Source organism: Pleurodeles waltl, chromosome 4_2, assembly GCF_031143425.1.
Source record: "Pleurodeles waltl isolate 20211129_DDA chromosome 4_2, aPleWal1.hap1.20221129, whole genome shotgun sequence".
Taxonomy (NCBI): Eukaryota; Metazoa; Chordata; class Amphibia; order Caudata; family Salamandridae; genus Pleurodeles; species Pleurodeles waltl.
In genome coordinates, this window is record NC_090443.1 from 1,012,738,144 (window position 1) to 1,012,758,749 (window position 20,606).

The 20,606-nt window shown below is 43.5% G+C and overlaps 1 protein-coding gene and 5 non-coding genes across 6 annotated transcripts; 2 read left to right on the forward strand and 4 right to left on the reverse strand.

Annotated features, from left to right (window-relative positions):
* Positions 1-4,464: 4,464 nt before the first annotated feature.
* On the reverse strand, positions 4,465-4,536 carry TRNAD-GUC (transfer RNA aspartic acid (anticodon GUC)). Its single transcript has one exon. It is a non-coding gene; the product is annotated as a tRNA-Asp (tRNA).
* A 363-nt stretch (positions 4,537-4,899) lies between these two features.
* TRNAY-GUA (transfer RNA tyrosine (anticodon GUA)) lies at positions 4,900-4,985 on the reverse strand. The gene is given in 2 exon segments: positions 4,900-4,935; positions 4,949-4,985. It is a non-coding gene; the product is annotated as a tRNA-Tyr (tRNA).
* A 6,637-nt stretch (positions 4,986-11,622) lies between these two features.
* On the reverse strand, positions 11,623-11,694 carry TRNAD-GUC (transfer RNA aspartic acid (anticodon GUC)). Its single transcript has one exon. It is a non-coding gene; the product is annotated as a tRNA-Asp (tRNA).
* Positions 11,695-12,536: 842 nt separating this feature from the next.
* LOC138293588 (uncharacterized) lies at positions 12,537-17,517 on the forward strand. The gene is made up of 2 exons (XM_069232860.1): positions 12,537-14,159; positions 17,137-17,517. Exon 1 carries the CDS (start codon positions 12,823-12,825, stop codon positions 13,765-13,767), a length of 945 nt encoding a protein of 314 aa, XP_069088961.1. The 5' UTR covers positions 12,537-12,822; the 3' UTR covers positions 13,768-14,159; positions 17,137-17,517.
* A 154-nt stretch (positions 17,518-17,671) lies between these two features.
* Positions 17,672-17,757, reverse strand: TRNAY-GUA (transfer RNA tyrosine (anticodon GUA)). Its single transcript is given in 2 exon segments — positions 17,672-17,707; positions 17,721-17,757. It is a non-coding gene; the product is annotated as a tRNA-Tyr (tRNA).
* Positions 17,758-20,303: 2,546 nt separating this feature from the next.
* On the forward strand, positions 20,304-20,375 carry TRNAQ-UUG (transfer RNA glutamine (anticodon UUG)). The gene has a single exon. It is a non-coding gene; the product is annotated as a tRNA-Gln (tRNA).
* The last annotated feature ends 231 nt before the right edge of the window (positions 20,376-20,606 follow it).

Below are 20,606 nucleotides of genomic sequence, written 5' to 3' on the forward strand. Positions count from 1 at the left end.
CTGAGAGCAGGCCCAGGGTTTGCACAGACTTGAACAGATCCAGCTCTGCTTAAGAGGCTCAGCACTGGTTCTGTAAAGTGTCCATCCCTGGCCAGCCACAGTGCACGTGAGGAGCTACACATCCGGTTCTGTGCTCTTGTGCAACAAAAGGAAAGTAAAGTGACCTGATTTCTAAAGTGTTTGCTAGTTCCATATGCCACGTTCATAGCACCGTAAATAACAAGCATACATATCAGCCCCTTTATTTACCTTGTGAGGAAAAAGCGTTGAGCCCACTCGGTTTGGATTTAAGAATGTGACCTGTAAGTCATGCTCAGGTACCAGCAGGGGGCACTTTACTAGTGAGCCAATTTGGAGGCTGCCCATGACTGACTCTGCCCCAGCCCACCCCACCTTTTTGAGACAAGCATCTGTTGCGAAAACTCCTCGTCCCCCGGTAGGCGAGACCACCCCTGGCTCCCAGCAAAGGCCTGACAGCCATCATCTCACCCCTGGAAGCACCTAGAAACTGCTGCTAGGCGCTCTCGAGCACAGTGTCAGTCCCACGGCTGCCTGCGTGTCTTTGACTTCTTCAGGCATCCCTCGCGCTTCCACATAAAGTGTAGCTCGTGACGCGCATCACCAGAAGGGAGATTATGGTTGGGGCATAGAAGCTAGACCCCAGGCGCTACATTACATACCCTGCACTGATGCTACAGCAATTGGGCATCGTCATTTGAACGTATTTGCCCTGGTTAGTCAGCGCAAATGTCTTTTTATTTAGCACGTTGATGTGCCGCAAATGTCATCACAAAACAGGATCAGTACACGTGTAACATATGCATCCCAGAAATGCAGTAGCGTTGGTTTAACAGTGCAATGTCAATGGAAGGGTCCTTGGTGTAATGGTTAGCACTCTGGACTTTGAGTCCAGCGATCTGAGTTCGAATCTCGGTAGAACCTGCTGTAGTTTTAATAATTTAACATTCATTTCTTTAGTTTTGTATTATTTTAAAATTTTCAGTCCCGTACTAATTACAAGCGAGCTAATATCTTTTGCACAGTTTACATCATCTCTGCGTTGCTTATCTTGTTTATTTGAAATATGTTACTATATGGATGATATCAATTAAAATTGTAGCACAGAAGTATCGCTCGTCATATATATTAATAATGCAGAACAAGTTAGGGGGTCATATATATTAATAATAATGCAGAACAAGGTAGATGGAAGTTTTAAAAGTGTTTCTGCCCAGTTTCAAACCCGCGACCTTTCACGGGGGCAGCGAACGTGATAACCACTACACTACAGAAGCACGCGGGAGCTGATGTCAACTGTACATTATACTGAGAATTATAAAGGGGTGGGGCATTGGGGGAGATGAGCAGTGAGGGGAGTGCACTGTGCACTCCCCTCAGTGCACATGTGTGTTTGGCCGGCAATCTGGGGCACACTGCTGCCGGGCTGGAGAGAGCAGGCACAGGCTCCCAGTCTGTCTGGGAGCGCCGTGGCTGGGCACTCCCAGCCAATCCTAACGCTTCTCTAAGCAGCGTCAGTATTGGCCGCAGGGCAGGCTGGGAGCCTGCTGCTGACGGAGGAGCAGCGGTGCGGCGGAGCAGGTAAGTTTTTAGTTTTTTAACTTTTTAATATGTTAATATTCTCCTTGCCTCCCCACACCCCGCTCTCCACCCCACCTCTGGTAACCTCGTGAGTCGCGACTGCCACTTAGTCAAGGAGAGTTATCTTTCCCTTAGAGTCCACTCTAGTCAAGGGGGCAAAAAGATTCTGAATCTCTGCCTAACTAAACAACACTTTAATCACCCCAGAGCCTTCCAGTGGCTGACATCACACCCAAAGAAACAATTACTAACAAGACACCATTGTGAATTATGTCCAATTCACTTTTATCCTCTTCTGAACACATCTGCTCCACCTTGGATTACATCCATGCCCAGGAATATAGTAAGGGAGCCGTTCTTGTAGCTTCTTGTTACCAAGTTTGGTCCTTGGCAACCCAACTCTCGCTTCCTTACCTATCACCTGCAGACGAAAGAAAAATAGCGCACAAACAAAGCAAGTTTCATGTTGAAATTAAACATAGGAATTGTCAGACCTTAACTCCAGCCTGAACAATGGAATGGAAACACATTTTAGTTATGTTTTTACAAATGCAATTCTCTTAAACACAGTAAGTGAAGAGTGACTATAAAATATATCATTTGTTAAGATAGCAAGGTATAAATGCATCTGGTTAACATTTCATAAAAACAGTTTATATGTAACAAGTGTAATATCACGCACAAAGGCACCATAATGTTGTGGTATTTAATGCATCACATTTACATGGGTATAGTTTTTCACACAATATATGAAGGTAAATGCTGTCCTTCTCTTCTTCCAAAGAAAGCATAAAGGCACAGCCATGTTATGCTCTTTCACACCCATTGCTGTGAAACATCTGGTGGAGCCATGGGGGTGCATCTGTAATGTTATGGGTACTTGTAAGGCACGCAATCACCTGCAAGGGTTTCCTGGCGCTGAGCAGGCGTGTGTGTGTGTAGCCCTGTCTAAGGTAGGTTGGTTTATTAAAAACGCAGGTCTTCAACTTCTTGCAGAATTGAAGAAGAGAAGAAAACGCTCTGATGTGAAATGGGAGTCCATTCCATGCTTTAGGAGTGATGCAACAGAACACCCATCCTCCTGATCTGGTTCTCTGTATGTATGGGATGTGTGTGAGTAGGAGACCTGAGTAGATGGAGGTCTCTTGGTGGTTGTGGAAAGAGATGCAACTGGTCAAGTAGGTGGGGCCTACGTTGTGTTGTGCCTTGAATGTGTATGTAAGGTGTTTGAAATTAGTTCATTTGTGTGTCGGGAGACAGTGGAGCTCTCTGAGGTGTGGTGTGATGTGAATTCAGAGTGGGAGGTTGAGGGTGAGTCTGGGTGCCAAGTTCCAGGTAGTTGGTAGTTTTCTAGTGAGTTATCTGATGTTTCAAGCATAGAGAGCATCCCCGTAGCCCAACTTGCTGGTAACTTGGTCATGAGTGGCAGTTTTCTAGTGTTGCTGGCTGTGGATTCTAATGATGAGTATTGTCTGCTTTCAAGTCGTGCAGGAGGGTTGCCACTTTTCAGAGAAGAATTCTAAATATTTCTGTCTAGACTCAGGTTACGGAAGGTCCGGGAGATTGTATTCAAATAGTAGTTTGTGTAAAGTTGCACTTCACCCTTGCAGACCTTCATACAAGGAGTAAACCTTTACTCCTAGCAGTGAACTTACAGCCTGTGAGAGTATTCTCTCAGTTCTGAGACTCACACTGAGTAGGGCTTTGAGAAACTTGTTCCAATAAAGAAAATAAAGACGGTCTGAAGGGGGCTCAGAAAGAAATGAGGGGTGAAGGAAGAAAGAAGCTGGAATGTGGAGGGAAATAGATTGATGTTGTTAAAGTAATGTTTTATTTTACCAAGTTTGAGAGGGTTTAAAGTTTGACTACTCAGCACTGAAGGTAATGGATATCAAACAAAAAGTCACTGTGGAAACCTGGGATCTTTAGCGCTTCGGTCTAACGTCCTAGCCAAGAGCCCATGGAGGGGCTCTGTTGTTTTGGAGAGTTCACAGGTATCTTTACAGGTGTCCAGGTCTCTCATCACCTCCCCCCTTAGTCTGAAAGAAGCCTCGCCGGGGGTCGCTGCTCTCTTTACAGCAGTGTGGACCAGACATCACCACACAGGCTTAAACCTACGCTTTCGCCGACTGACCAAGATATACAAAAAGCCAGAATAAAACACCAGACATGGAAGACACACTGCATTAATGGATGCCACGAAGAAAGAAATACTGCACAGTAAATAGATTTACATTAAATAGATGGAGAATACTTGATAGGGAATCAAACTATTTAAAAAAAATGAATAACCAATACACTACCCGGAAGCCTACTTTTCTTCGTTACTACAACTTGCGTTCACTCCAATTTCAGAAAAGTACGTTCGTTATTAAAAAAGATACAGTTTGGTTCTAATTGTTTGCATAGATGATGTATAGTTTTAGTTGAAAATCAGAGGCGCAACTAGAAAAAGTAATAGTGATGAAGCTTATAATACATTTAAAATTAACCATGACGCGATTACGTGGAATTGATAATCAAGCAAAACAGCCAGTACCAATTGTTCACCACATAGTACTTAGTTTTTTCTGTAAATATTAAACATTCGCTGTCGACTAAGTGGTCCATAACTTAAAATCAAAATGTACAAATGTGTTCCCAAAACTTGATTCCTTCATGTTGAAAGCTTTCTCTGTTGGATTTCCAAGCCTGCCAGCGCTCTGCTAGAGGCGCCTCGGTGTTGGTATTTATTACAATTCTATATGCTGCACTGATCAGATTATACAATGCACTTCATATACATTAAATGGCAATACTTCTAAAATGTCGAGATTATAAAGTAAAAAAATAACAAAATGTATATTGTTAAGTCATAAACATAGTCTCCCCGTCGGGGAATTGAACCCCGGTCTCCTGCATGACAGGCGGGGATACTGACCACTATACTAACGAGGAACTGATGACTCCCTGGTACCTGACCTCCTACTGATTGTTCTACCTGTCCCCCTGCTGGGGGCGCTGCACCCCCAGAAATGCCAGTTGTGGCCCCGTCTATGCAAGGAAGGAGCCGGTCTCTGTGTATCACTGATTTACAGCTTCCTCTGCACAGACTCCTCCTTTTCTCTCTCTGACAGTCACTGGGATCAGCGGCTGCACCTCCGTCCATTTGTGCTCTGGCTAAATTCACTTCTTGGTGCCATCTGATAAAAATGGGGGAGACAAAAACAATTGTCAAGCGCTAGCGTCGTTGCTTCAAAACATGGCGTATTTTCATTTCAGAATGTGAAATGAAATATGAAGAGCAAATACCCCCAAAAATCCTTCGAGCCGGATTTGAACCAGCGACCTAAGGATATCAGCTTAACCACTACAGTCCTCCGCTCTACCAACTGAGCTATCGAAGGGACGGAAGCATCATGTGACTGCAGCCTTCAGGTTATGTACCTGCCAGCAGTGGGGCACATGGTGACCATGTGTATGTTTGCTGGGTATTTAAAGACCGAGGTCACATATCAAGCTGTGTCTTCAGGATGCATGCTGGTTATTTTCAGATGCCTATCTCATTCTCCAACAGCACAAACCTACAATCAGCATCATTTCATCTACCACCGGAGTACTTTTTGGAAACTCATCGCACAATAACTACAAAGGGTGACTCTGCATTTTAATCGGCAAGGCGTGCTTTTCCTCTTCATTTGCGTACTCTGGAAAACACATGCCGCTTTAGCAATGCACATTTTCAGTGCTTTTCTAATATCTGAATATTTCAGCAGCAAGCATGGGGGAGGGCTTTCTGTTGAAGTCAGTCATACAGCCATTGTCTTTCCATCTTGATTACCTTTACTTAGAATTCAAAAAAATAAATGTGTCTTGTCGCAGACGCACAAAGTGATTTCTCAGCATTCGCTGTGGTTTATTAAAAATAATGGGAACTAACTTTCTTGAGAAAAGTACAGCTCAGGAAATAAAATGGCAAAACCATCACAAGAAGTATGTCGGCCAATGAACTCAGCTGGAATGCTGAAAGTTGTGTAGATTCTTAAACTTTGGAAAGCTTGGCGCTCAGGGTAAGAATGATAGGGAGTGTGGGGTGAAGATGCAGACATGTTGTCTCCCCTGTGATTGGTGAAGGCATGAACAATGACAATATTAACACTTACCAGTTTTACATAAAAAACATTGCTCTAGTGCAAGGGTGCCCAACTTAAGTCCAGTAGAGTCGTATCCATGCCGGATTTGCAGGATATCCACAAGACATATATCAATGCCAGAAATGAACAACAGTTACCTATTAGGCTCGTCAGAGGTCACCTTGAAAACCTGGCATGGACGGCCCCGCCTCCCACTGCAATGGAAACCATTCTCTAACACACAGGATGGGGGAGAGTGACACTGCTTCCTACCTGGCTCGTGCAGGAAGGAAGCCAGAGACAGTGTTTATTAAACTCACTACAAACAGTGGCAACTTGGAACGATTTCACATTTAAGGCTACACCCAGCATTGTCTGCAGCTTGCCAGGCTGCGAGCAGGCCCAGGGTTTGCACAGACTTGAACAGATCCAGCTCTGCTTAAGAGGCTCAGCACTGGTTCTGTAAAGTGTCCATCCCTGGCCAGCCACACTGCACGTGAGGAGCTACTCATCCGGTTCTGTGCTCTTGTGCTACAAAGGGGAAGTAAAGTGACCTGATTTCTAAAGTGTTTGCTAGTTCCATTTGCCACGTTCAAAGCACCGTAAATAACAAGTATACATATCAGCCCCTTTATATACCTTGTGAGGAAAAAGCGTTGAGCCCACTCGGTTTGGATTTAAGAATGTGACCTGTAAGTTATGCTCAGGTACCAGCAGGGGGCACTTTACTAGTGAGCCGACTTGGAGGCTGCCCATGACTGACTCTGCCCTAACCCACCCCACCTTTTTGAGACAAGCATCTGTTGCGAAAACTCCTCGTCCCCCGGTAGGCGAGACCACCCCTGGCTCCCAGCAAAGGCCTGACAGCCATCATCTCACCCCTGGAAGCACCTAGAAACTCTGCTGCTAGGCGCTCTCGAGCACAGTGTCAGTCCCAGGGATGCTTGCGTGTCTTTGACTTCTTCAGGAGGTCCTCGCGCTTCCACATAAAGTGTAGCTCGTGACGTTCATCACCAGAAGCGAGATTATGGTTGGGGCACAGAAGCTAGACCCCAGGCGCTACATTACATCCCTTGCACTGATGCTACAGCAATTGGGCATCGTCATTTAAATGTCTTTGCCCTGGTTAGTCAGCGCAAATGTCTTTTTATTTAGCACGTTGATGTGCCGCACATGTCATCACAAAACTGCATCATTACAAGTGTAACATATGCATCCCAGAAATGCAGAAGCGTTGGTTCAACACTGCAATGTATGTAATCCCTCCCCCCCCCCCCAACCAGGACTGAAAAATGCACTTAAGGAGCAAACACTTTTTTTTTAGCTCAAATCACTCAGCTGTGTTTTTATAAAACATTACTGGTTTCTTGACAGCAGTGTGAATGATGACCCGAATTGCAGTCTGAACAGGGCCTGGCTATTGTTGGCAGCTCTTTCATGGCAGTACCACAATGGCTCCAGATGACAAACAAGCCTTGGTAAAGCTAATAGATCTTGCCTATGTGGGATCTATTGGTTTTGTGAATGTTTTTTTAGCCACATTGTACAGCAGCACTGGCTTCAGTGCAGCATGGATGAATGTAAAAAAAGCGCTATGAAGTGATCAATGCTGGCTGTGTCATATACAGCTTTTTTTCTTTACTTTCAGCCACATTGCAGAATGGCTAAATCACTGGTAAAACCAGTAGCTATCACATAGGCGATACCTATTGGCTTTGCCAATGCTTGTGTTCCTTGCCATTAATAACCTGACATCTGAAAAACATCAGGACTTTTACAAGGAGACGTGCACACTACAGGATACTGTCATTTCACTACTAACGCACCGCACGCTTGTCAATGGAAGGTTCCATGGTGTAATGGTTAGCACTCTGGACTTTGAGTCCAGCTATCTGAATTCAAATCTCGGTAGAACCTGCTGTAGTTTTAATAATTTAACATTCATTTCTTTAGTTTTGTATTATTTTTAAATTTTCAGTCCAGTACTAGTTACAAGCGAGCTAATATCTTTTGCACAGTTTACATCATCTATGCGTTGCTTACCTTGTTTATTTGAAATATGTTACTATATGGATGATATCAATTAAAATTGTAGCACAGAAGTATAGCTCGTCATAGATATTAATAATGCAGAACAAGTTAGGTGGTCATAGATATTAATAATAATGCAGAACAAGGTAGATGGAAGTTTTAAAAGTGTTTCCGCCCAGTTTCAAACACGCGACCTTTCACGTGGGCAGCGAACTTGATAACCACTACACTGCAGAAACTCGTGTGAGCTGATGTCACCTGTACATTATACTGAGAATTATAAAGGAGTGGGGCATTGGGGGTGACGAGCAGTGAGGGGAGTGCACTGCGCACTCCCCTCAGTGCACATGTGTGTTTGGCCGGCAATCTGGGGCACACTGCTGCCGGGCTGGAGAGAGCAGGCACAGGCTCCCAGTCTGTCTGGGAGCGACGTGGCTGGGCACTCCCAGCCAATCCTAACGCTTCTCTGAGCAGCGTCAGGATTGGCCGCAGGGCAGGCTGGGAGCCTGCTGCTGACGGAGGAGCAGCGGTGCGGCGGAGCAGGTGAGTTTTTAGTTTTTTAACTTTTTAATATTGTTAATACTCTCCTTGCCTCCCCACACCCCGCTCTCCACCTCACCTCTGGTAACCTCGTGAGTCGCGACCGCCACTTAGTCAAGGAGAGTTATCTTTCCCTTAGAGTCCACTCTAGTCAAGGGGGCAAAAAGATTCTGAATCTCTGCCTAACTAAACAACACTTTAATCACCCCAGAGCCTTCCAGTAGCTGACATCACACCCAAAGAAACAATTACTAACAAGACACCATTGTCAATTATGTCCAATTCACTTTTATCCTCTTCTGAACACATCTGCTCCACCTTGGATTACATCCATGCCCAGGAATATAGTAAGGGAGCCGTTCTTGTAGCTCCTTGTTACCAAGTTTCGTCCTTGGCAACCCAACTCTCTCTTCCTTACCTATCACCTGCAGACGAAAGAAAAATAGCGCACAAACAAAGCAAGTTTCATGTTGAAATTAAACATAGGAATTGGCAGAACTTAACTCCAGCCTGAACAATGGAATGGAAGCACATTTTAGTTATGTTTTTACAAATGCAATTCTCTTAAACACAATAAATGATGAGTGACTATAAAATATATCATTTGTTAAGATACCAAGGTATAAATGCATCTGGTTAACATTTCATAAAAGCAGTTTATATCTAACAAGTGTAATATCACTCACAAAGGCACCATAATGTTGTGGTCTTTTAATGCATCACATTTACATGGGTATAGTTTTTCACACAATATATGAAGGTAAATGCTGTCCTTCTCTTCTTCCAAAGAAAGCATAATGGCACAGCCATGTTATGCTCTGTCACACCCATTGCTGTGAAACATCTGGTGGAGCCATGGGGGTGCATCTGTAATGTTATGGGTACTTGTAAGGCACGCAATCACCTGCAAGGGTTTCCTGGCGCTGAGCAGGCATGTGTGTGTGTAGCCCTGTCTAAGGTAGGTTGGTTTATTAAAAACGCAGGTCTTCAACTTCTTGCAGAATTGAAGAAGAGAAGAAAATGCTCTGATGTGAAATGGGAGTCCATTCCATGCTTTAGGAGTGATGCAACAGAACACCCATCCTCCTGATCTGGTTCTCTGTATGTATGGGATGTGTGTGAGTAGGAGACCTGAGTAGATGGAGGTCTCTTGGTGGTTGTGGAAAGAGATGCAACTGGTCAAGTAGGTGGGGCCTACGTTGTGTTCTGCCTTGAATGTGTATGTAAGGTGTTTGAAATTAGTTCATTTCTGTGTCGGGAGACAGTGGAGCTCTCTGAGGTGTGGTGTGATGTGAATTCAGAGCGGGAGGTTGAGGATGAGTCTGGCTGCCAACTTCCAGGTAGTTTTCTAGTGAGTTATCTGATGTTTCAAGCATAGAGAGCATCCCCGTCGCCCAACTTGCTGGTAACTTGGTCATGAGTGGCAGTTTTTTTGTGTTGCTGGCTGTGGATTCTAATGATGAGTATTGTCTGCTTTCAAGCCCTGCGGGAGGGTTGCCACTTTTTCAGAGAAGAATTCTAAATATTTCTGTCTAGACTCAGGATACGGAAGGTCCGGGAGATTGTATTTAAATAGTAGTTTGTGTAAAGTTGCACTCCACTCTTTCGGACCTTCATACAAGGAGTAAAACTTTCCTCTTAGCAGTGAACTTACAGCCTGTGATAGTATTCTCTCAGTTCTGAGACTCACACTGAGTAGGGCTTTGAGAAACTTGTTCCAATAAAGAAAATAAAGACGGACTGAAGGGGGCTCAGAAAGAAATGAGGGGTGAAGGAAGAAAGAAGCTGGAATGTGGAGGGAAATAGATTGATGTTGTTAAAGTAATGTTTTATTTTACCAAGTTTGAGAGGGTTTAAAGTTTGACTACTCAGCACTGAAGGTAATGGATATCAAACAAAAAGTCACTATGGAAACCTGGGATCTTTAGAGCTTCAGTCTAACGTCCTAGTCAAGAGCCCATGGAGGGGCTCTGTTGTTTTGGAGAGTTCACAGGTATCTTTACAGGTGTCCAGGTCTCTCATCACCTCCCCCCTTAGTCTGAAAGAAGCCTCGCCGGGGGTCGCTGCTCTCTTTACAGCAGTGTGGACCAGACATCACCACACAGGCTTAAACCTACGCTTTCGCCGACTGATCAAGATATGCAAAAAGCCAGAATAAAACACCAGACATGGAAGACACACTGCATTCATGGAGACCACGAAGAAAGAGATACTGCACATTAAATAGATTTACATTAAATAGATGGAGAATACTTGACGGAGACACAAACTATTAAAACAAGCATTTGCACTGCAACGGGTCTCGCGTTTGCTCATGTTAGAGCTGATCGCGTTGTAAACTCCTAACCCGACTTTTCACCTATCGGGCAAAAGTGCATTTATGTACATAACCCGAAAAAGTGAAGTTAATTATGTAAAGTGCTCGACTTCTGCCAAGCGAGATCGCGCTCGTAAATGAGAGAAAAAGAAGTCCATGAGCCCGATGGAAAACAGCGAGCCTCGCATGTTTTCTGTACTTGGTCGCTGCGCTGGAGGAGGGCTAGCCACGGGAAAAGGCATGACCTATGCGTGCCTTCGACTAATGAAAGCAAGCAGATTTTATTAGGCAAGCCCACGTACCAATAAAAAACACTGACGTGACGTTGACAGGGCTCTGAGCCCTTTTCTAAACACTAAAGCGTCTCGCTGCGATACGCATGCGCGAGCGCATGCAACGCAGGCTCGACCCTAAAAACATGAATAACCAATACACTACTGGGAAGCCTACGTTTCTTCGTTACTACAATTTGCGTTCACTCCAATTTCAGAAAAGTACGTTCGTTATTAAAAAAGATACAGTTTGGTTCTAATTGTTTGTATAGATGATATATAGTTTTAGTTGAAAATCAGAGGCGCAACTAGAAAAAGTAATAGTGATGAAGCTTATAATACATTTAAAATGAACCATGACGCGATTACGTGGAATTGATAATCAAGCAAAACAGCCAGTACCAATTGTTCACCACATAGTACTTTGTTTTTCTGTAAATAATAAACATTTGCTGTCGACAAAGTGGTCCATAACTTAAAATCAAAATTTACAAATGTGTTCCCAAAACTTGATTCCTTCATGTTGAAAGCTTTCTCTGTTGGATTTCCAAGCCTGCCAGCGCTCTGCTGGAGGCGCCTCGGTGTTGGTATTTATTACAATTCTATATGCTGCCACTGATCATATTATACAGTGCACTTCATATACATTAAATGGCAATACTTCTAAAATGTGGAGATTGTAAACTAAAAAAATAACAAAATGTATTTCTAAAGTCTATACGGTGGACATAGTAGATGTCATAAATATAGCCTCCCCGTCGGGGAATTGAACCCCGGTCTCCCGCGTGACAAGCGGGGATACTGACCACTATACTAACGAGGAACTCATGACTCGCTGGTACCTGACCTCCTACTGATTGTTCTACCTGTCCCCTGCTGGGGGCGCTGCACCCACAGAAATGCCAGTGTTGACCCCATCTGTGCAAGGAAGGAGCCGCTCTCTTTGTATCACTCATTTACAGCTTCCTCTGCACAGACTCCTCCTTTTCTCTCTCTCACAATCACTGGGATCAGCGGCTGCAACTCCCTCCATTTCTGCTCTGGCTAAATTCAGTTCTTGGTGCCATCTGATAAAAATGGGGGAGACAAAAAGAATTTTATGACAAGACCGGAGGCTCCTATTATGCTTTCTTTTCCTGCTTTATTTTAAATAGCAGCCAAGAGGAAAAGCACCAATCCCAGAGGATTGCAAACAAGCAACCAATGGGATAACGAAACTAAGAACGTTGACCAATCAATGCAGTGCATCACATAAGGTATACCTATCCTGACTGCAGGCAGCCCTCTTTTCTTGCTGCTCGCAGTCAAGATAAGTATATCTTTCATTGCTCCTCATAATATTTGTCTTTACCTTATATATATATTATTTTCCATCTCTATTTATAAGCGTATTATTCTATTTATTGTATTGTGTCCAGCGTGTATCTGTTTTGTTGAATTGTTTAGCGCGTAAACGCTTAATTTTCTTTCAGTCATTTCTGCTCGTGAGGCGGCTGCCGTGAACGTTCTATCTTGAACGCCGGCTGACGCGACCTCCATTTGGCAGCAGGCTTCAGGAGGACTACATTCCTTTCATTCCGGAGAGCCATCGATAAAAGCTTTGAAAGCTTTTATTGATTTTTTCAGCTGGTTTCACTTCCTCTTTTCGCTCCCTTTACAGACACAAGTCAAGAGCTTGAAAGCTCTTATTGACTTTCAATTAGACTCTGGTTGAAACATTAATCAGCCACAAGTTAAAGCTTGAAAGCTTTATTGATTTTTTCAGTTACCCTCCCGTTTATAGAACAATTACAGCTTAGGCTGTTCACTAAGAACCAGCATTTATTCTTTTCAAGGATTTCCCTGATTTTCTCTTGGTGAGTCACACTCCATTAATCTTTAAGCTTGTTATTTACATTTAATCCTTTTAAATACCGTTTTAAATACCTTTTTTCTCTCACTCTCCATAGCTATGGATTTCTCAGATTATTTCAAATCTAATGAAGATTCTGAAGAAGATTTCTCCTATAATTTAAATAACTTCATTCAATCCTCTGTTAAAAAAGCAGTTTCTGCTTCTATGGATAAAATTTCCAAACAAATTCAGTGCACTATGTCCTCATGTTTATCCCAATCACAAAAGGCCCATTCTGCGGGGGAAAGCAGAAAGCGCAAAGCCCCGGAGGCTTCTCAAAGTCAGTCTAACGACTCGTCTGCGCTTATGGTTGGTGAGTCAAACTCACACGGGATAGAGGACAAAGTCCCTCAAAGGCCTCCCAGTTCGGAGGGGAATAAAAATTTGGGTCAAAAATGTAAAAGTAAGTCAAAAAATGTCCCCAAGACCCAAAAAATTGTGATTGAGGATATTAAAGATACCGACGACGATGCTGACTCTAATGTCTCCTCGTCAGACATTGAGGACGATAACTACTCTAATTTTTGGATCGGACCTCTCCCTAAAAAATCTAAATTAACTTCATCTAGCCAATCCCATGCCCCCCTCTTAGATTCTGACGGAAACCTCATGTTTGACCCTGGGCTAATCCACCATCCTAATTCTACAGAATGGGTTCCCTCCAATCATGTAGCAAAATATATTTTAGCTAAATTGCGACTTCCTCTAGACAAACAAGTTCGTTCAAGACTACGAGCTGAATGTCCCAGACCTTCTCTCCCGTTACACATTACTGATACCCCTGCCATAGACCCGTCCCTCCTAACATTCTTCTCCAACTTTGGCAAAGACCCACGCAAAGGGGTGGACAGAGCATGGGCTCTATGTCAAGATAAAGTACTGGATCTGGTCGGACCATTATCCCGCATTTTTGATTTAGCTGAATCAGCTAGAACCAATGATGAGTCTATTGACCCAGAAGAACTCTCTCTGGATTCAGAGAGCTTTTTGCTTGTTGGGTAATGCCAACTCAGCCATGACGCATGAACGCCGTAAAGGTCTTCTGCTTAAACTGGACCCTAAACTTGCAAATTTGGCGCCTAAAGATCCAGGAGCTAAAGCCGATGGCTTACTGTTCGGGGACAATTTCATCAAGGAACTAAGTAAATATGTTACCACTTTTGCTTCAATTAACAAAGCCCAACAATCACTTAAAAAGGTTTTTAATTCTCGGGTTTTTGTCAGGGCCGGTAGAGGCAGAAGCCGCTCCACCGACCGCCCTTCCAGAAACCAAGGCTTCAGAGGATCATTTGCTTACCAGCAACAACAGCAACAAGACTTTCATCCCCAGTTCTATCCCCAGCACTCCAGAGGATACAGAGGGAGGAGCCAACGCAGATCCTACAACAATTCAGGTAAACCTTCCTTCTGGCCATCCTTCTGTAGGGGGTCGTCTAAAATTGTTTCTCCACAAATGGATAGAGATTACCTCAGATCCCTGGGTACTCAACACAATCAAAGGTTATTTAATAGAATTTTACGAGATTCCCTATCAAAACTTCCCACTGCTCCCTCTCAAATTTTCAAAAGAAATATCAGACTTAATCTCTGCAGAAATACAAGAGCTCCTTCAAAAACAGGCTATTCAACTGGCATTTCCCCTTCCTTCAGGCTTCATAAGCCCACTGTTTTTAGTAATAAGAAAAAACAAGAAAATCAGACCTTTCATCAATCTCAGGCAACTCAATCACTTTGTTGTATACAGACACTTCAAGATGGAAACCATTCTCCATCTACGAGATTCCCTACTGCTCAACGACTGGATGGTCCGTCTAGATCGCCAAGACGCGTACCTAACAGTTCCAGTTCAGTACTCTCACAGAAAGTTTCTGCAATTTCAATGGAATCTCAATACCTATCAATTTACTTGTCTTCCCTTTGGTCTCTCTTCAGCACCTTGGTGTTTCACCAAGCTAATGAAACCTATAGTAGCTCTTCTTCGATCTCAAGGTTTCAGATTAATAATATACTTAGACGATATTCTTCTAATGCATCAAGACATTTCTATTCTGAAGTCCCAACTCGCTTACACCATCTCTCTTCTTTCAGACCTAGGCTTTCTAGTAAATCAGCAGAAGTCAATTTTTACCCCTTCACAGGAGATGGAATTCTTAGGATTCCTGATCAATTCCCCTCAAGGTCTCCTTCAACTCCTGATCTAAAAAATAAAACACATCAAATCCGAGATAACCCTATCTTTACAGCAGACTTCTCTCTCCCTCAGGTCTCTTGCAAGAATTGTAGGTCTTCTTTCTTCTTCAATTCAAGCAATCTTTCCAGGTCCTCTTCACTATCGGGCTCTTCAGAGTTTAAAAATTCGTCATCTTCGCAAGGATCTTGCTTATTCAGATTTCATCCCCCTCGATCTCGAATCCCGTACAGAACTCCAATGGTGGCTGGATCACCTCGAAGCCTGGAACGGCAGGACCATCTTTGCCTCAGTCCCAGATCTTGTGTTAGAATCCGATGCAAGCCTAACAGGTTGGGGCGCAAGGTGTGGTCAGGTATCGACTGGAGGCACATGGTCTCGACAGGAGTCTTCATTGCACATCAATTATTTAGAGATGCTTGCAGGATCCTTTGCAATAAGGACTTTCACCAAAAACAAAGTTTCTTGTTCCGTACTTCTTCGTATGGACAATCTTACAGCGGTAAGATATATAAATCACCTTGGCGGTACTAAATCCAAACCACTAGCAGAACTAGCAAAAAGCTTTTGGGATTTCTGCCTTCACAGAAAAATTTCAGTTCAAGCAGAATACTTACCAGGTTCTCTCAACTCAGTATCAGGTTGGTTTTCTCGTCACCTTTCAGATTACAGCGACTGGAAACTTCACTCTTCAGTTTTCAACTCTATCCATCACAAATGGGGTCCCTTCCACACAGACCTGTTTGCATCCCGTCTGAACACTCAACTACCTCGTTTCTTCAGCTGGAGACCAGACCCTCATGCGTTAGCGACCGATGCCTTTCTCCAACAGTGGCATCCTGCAACGCACTATGCATTCCCTCCGTTCATAATGATAAACAGAGTCCTCAATCATCTCCGATGACAAAAAGCCACTATAGTCTTAATAGTCCCGTTCTGGCAAGCTCAAGTATGGTTTCCCTCTCTCCTGGAATTAGCCGTCTACTTTCCCGTCCTGCTACCCTCCTTTCCCTCACTACTTCTCAATCCTCAAGGTCTTCCCCACGATCTCATTGTCAACAAAACCCTGTTTCTATCCGCTTGGAAAGTCTCAGGTCTTCATCGTCTTATCCAGGAATTTCACTCAAAGCTTCAGCTTATATCAACAGCTCCTGGGCTCCAGGCACTTCCAAAGCATACAAGTCAGCTTGGTCTATCTGGTCTAGCTGGTGTCTGGGAAAATCATGCGATCCCTTTTCAACAGATCTAACCTTAATAGCTAATTTCCTTGCCTCTCAGGCTAGCGCAGGCAAATCTTACAGAACCATTAATCTATATAGATCAGCATTGTCGCTACATCTTCCTTTTATAAACGGGAAATCAGTAGAAGAACATCCTATGATTTGTCGTCTATTAAAAGGAGTGAAATTTTCCAATCCACCAATTCCCAAATACTCCACCATATGGGACGTCAACCTAGTCCTTCAAATGTTTATCTCTTGGCAAGATAATGACTCCTTATCTCTGAAAATGCTTTCAGCCAAATTAACAATGTTGCTGTGTCTTGTCTCTATAAAACGTTTGTCAGATGTAAGAGTCTTAGATATCTCGGCTCGTCAATTCACTCCGTCTGGTATTCTGTTCAATGTGTCCCGTCGTACCAAAACCAATATTACCTCTGTGTTTTATCCCTTTTTTCCAAATCAACCAAAACTCTGCGTAGGAAACTGTTTAAAGGTTTATGAACAAAAAACGGCCGATCTTAGAACATCTTCTGCTTCCCAACTGTTAATCTCCTTTAGGAAACCTTATAAACCGGTCTCTTCTCCTACCTTGGCTCGTTGGGTCAAATGGGTAATGTCTCTAGCGGGCATTGATACTTCAAAATTTGGCGCCCATTCTGCTAGAGGTGCCATGGCATCAAAAGCCTTTTGGGCTGGTTCAAGATTGGAGGATATTCTAAGATCGGCAGATTGGTCTAATGATTCTACCTTTCGTACATTTTATTGTAAACCTGTTAATTCAGCAACTTCTATTGTAATTGACATGCTTTAAACAAGCATAATAGGAGCCTCCGGTCTTGTCATAAAATGTAGATTTTCCAAGTAGTTTATGATGGAAAGTCTTAATTTTATTAAAGACACGGAGGCGAGTATTATCCCACCACTTATTGTATTAATCTTGTTATCTCCCTCCCTTTCTAGCCAATACCAACGCTTCAACATCCTCCTCAACTTAAGTCAGCGGATGCCTTTCCTTCACGAGGATCTTGTTCACCACGTCTTTCACTAACCTCGGACCTGTACACTCCTAATTTGGACAGAATTCAAGACTTTTTTGCTCTAATTCTAGCAATATGTTTGATTTGTTGTATAGTACCTTTGTTTAAATCTGTTTCTTGACTGTCTCGCAACCGAAAAGAGGGCTGCCTGCAGTCAGGATAGGTATACCTTATGTGATGCACTGCATTGATTGGTCAACGTTCTTAGTTTCGTTATCCCATTGGTTGCTTGTTTGCAATCCTCTGGGATTGGTGCTTTTCCTCTTGGCTGCTATTTAAAATAAAGCAGGAAAAGAAAGCATAATACTCGCCTCCGTGTCTTTAATAAAATTAAGACTTTCCATCATAAACTACTTGGAAAATCTACATTGTCAAGCTCTAACGTCGTTGCTTGAAAACATGGCGCCCTTCAATTTCAGAATGTGAAATGAAATATGAAGAGCAAATACGAAAACACATCCTTCGAGCCGGATTTGAACCAGCGACCTAAGGATATCAGCTTAACTACTACAGTCCTCCGCTCTACCAACTGAGCTATCGAAGGGATAGAAGCAGCCTGTGACTGCAGCCTTCATGATATTTACATGCAAGCACCGGGGCCCATGGTGACCATGTGTATGTTTGCTGGGCATTTAAAGACCGAGGTCACATATCAAGCTGTGTCTTCAGGGTGCATGCTGTTTATTTTCACATGACTATCTCATTCTCCAACAGCACAAACCTACAATCAGCATCATTTCATCTACCACCTCAGTACTTTTTGGAAACTCATCGCCCAATAACTACAAAGGGTGACTCAGCATTTTAATTGGCAAGGCCTGCTTTTCCTCTTCATTTGCGTACTCTGGAAAACACATGCCGCTTTAGCAATGCACATTTTCAGTGCTTTTCTGATATCTCAATATTTCAGCAGCAAGCATGGGGGAGGGCTTTCGGTTGAAGTCAGTCATACAGCCATTGTCTCCTTGATTACCTTTACTTGCAATTCATTAAAATAAATGTGTCTTGTCGCAGACACACAAAGTGATTTCTCAGCATTCACTGTGGTTTATTAAAAATAATGGGAACTAACTTTCTTGAGAAAAGTACAGCTCAGGAAATAAAATGGCAAAACCATCACAACAAGTATGTCGGCCAATGAACTCAGCTGGAATGCTGAAAGTTGTGTAGATTCTTAAACTTTGGAAAGCTTAGCTCTCAGGGTAAGAATCATAGGGAGTGTGCGGTGAAGATGCAGGCATGTTGCCCCCCTGTGATTGGTGAAGGCATGAACAATGACAATATTAACACTTACCAGTTTTACATAAAAAACATTGCTCTAGTGCAAGGGGGCCCAACTTAAGTCCAGTAGAGTCGGATCCATGCCGGATTTGCAGGATATCCACAAGATATATATCAATGCCAGAAATGAACAACAGTTACCTATTAGGCTCGTCAGAGGTCACCTTGAAAACCTGGCATGGACGGCCCCGCCTCCCACTGCAATGGAAACCATTCTCTAACACACAGGATGGGGGAGAGTGATACTGCTTCCTACCTGGCCTCGTGCAGGAAGGAAGCCAGAGACAGTGTCTGTTAAACTCACTACAAACAGTGGCAACTTGGAATGATTTCACATTTAAGACTGCACCCAACAGTGTCTGCAGCTTGCCAGGCTGTGAGCAGGCCCAGGGTTTGCACAGACTTGAACAGATCCAGCTCTGCTTAAGAGGCTCAGCACTGGTTCTGTAAAGTGTCCATCCCTGGCCAGCCACAGTGCACGTGAAGAGCTATTCATCCGGTTCTGTGCTCTTGTGCAACAAAAGGAAAGTAAAGTGACCTGATTTCTAAAGTGTTTGCTAGTTCCATATGCCACGTTCAAAGCACCGTAAATAACAAGTATACATATCAGCCCCTTTATATACCTTGTGAGGAAAAAGCGTTGAGCCCACTCGGTTTGGATTTAAGTATGTGACCTGTAAGTCATGCTGAGGCACCAGCAGGGGGCACTTTACTAGTGAGCCAACTTGGAGGCTGCCCATGACTGACTCTGCCCTAGCCCACCCCACCTTTTTGAGACAAGCATCTGTTGTGAAAACTCCTCGTCCCCCACTGGCTCCCAGCAAAGGCCTGACAGCCATCATCTCACCCCTGGAAGCACCTAGAAACTCTGCTAGGCGCTCTCGAGCACAGTGTCAGTCCCACGGCTGCCTGCGTGTCTTTGACGTCTTCAGGAAGCCCTCGCGCTTCCACATAAAGTGTAGCTCGTGACGCGCATCACCAGAAGGGAGATTATGGTTGGGGCATAGAAGCTAGACCCCAGGCGCTACATTACATACCCTGCACTGATGCTACAGCAATTGGGCATCGTCATTTGAACGTATTTGCCCTGGTTAGTCAGCGCAAATGTCTTTTTATTTAGCACGTTGATGTGCCACAAATGTCATCACAAAACAGGATCAGTACAAGTGTAACATATGCATCCCAGAAATGCAGTAGCGTTGGTTCAACACTGCAATGTATGTAATACCCCCCCCCCCCCCCCAGGACTGAGAAATGCACTTAAGGAGCAAACACTTTTTTTTTTAGCTCAAATCACTCAGCTGTGTTTTTATAAAACATTACTGGCTTCTTGACAGCAGTGTGAATGATGACCCGAATTGCAGTCTGAACAGGGCCTGGCTATTGTTGGCAGCTCTTTCATGGCACTACCACAATGGCTCCAGATGATAAACAAGCCTTGATAAAGCTAATAGATCTTGCCTATGTGGGATCTATTGGTTTTGTGAATGTTTTTTTAGCCACATTGTACAGCAGCACTGGCTTCAGTGCAGCATGGATGAATGTAAAAAAAAGCGCTATGAAGTGATCAATGCTGGCTGTGTCATATACAGCTTTTTTCCTTTACTTTCAGCCATGTTGCAGCATGGCTAAATCACTGGCAAAACCAGTAGAAATCACATAGGCGATACCTATTGGCTTTGCCAATGCTTGTGTTCCTTGCCATTAATAACCTGACATCTGAAAAACATCAGGACTTTTACAAGGAGACGTGCACACTACAGGATACTGTCATTTCACTACTAACGCACCTCAAGCTTGTCAATGGAAGGTTCCATGGTGTAATGGTTAGCACGCTGGACTTTGAGTCCAGCGATCTGAGTTCGAATCTCGGTAGAACCTGCTGTAGTTTTAATAATTTAACATTCATTTCTTTAGTTTTGTATTATTTTTACATTTTCAGTCCCGTACTAATTACAAGCGAGCTAATATCTTTTGCACAGTTTACATCATCTATGCGTCGCTTATCTTGTTTATTTGAAATATGTTACTATATGGATGATATCAATTAAAATTGTAGCACAGAAGTATCGCTCGTCATATATATTAATAATGCAGAACAAGTTAGGTGGT

Excerpts from the sequence above, each read along its gene's own strand:
- LOC138293588 (XM_069232860.1), top strand. The coding sequence starts at position 12,823 with ATGGATTTCTCAGATTATTTCAAATCTAATGAAGATTCTGAAGAAGAT.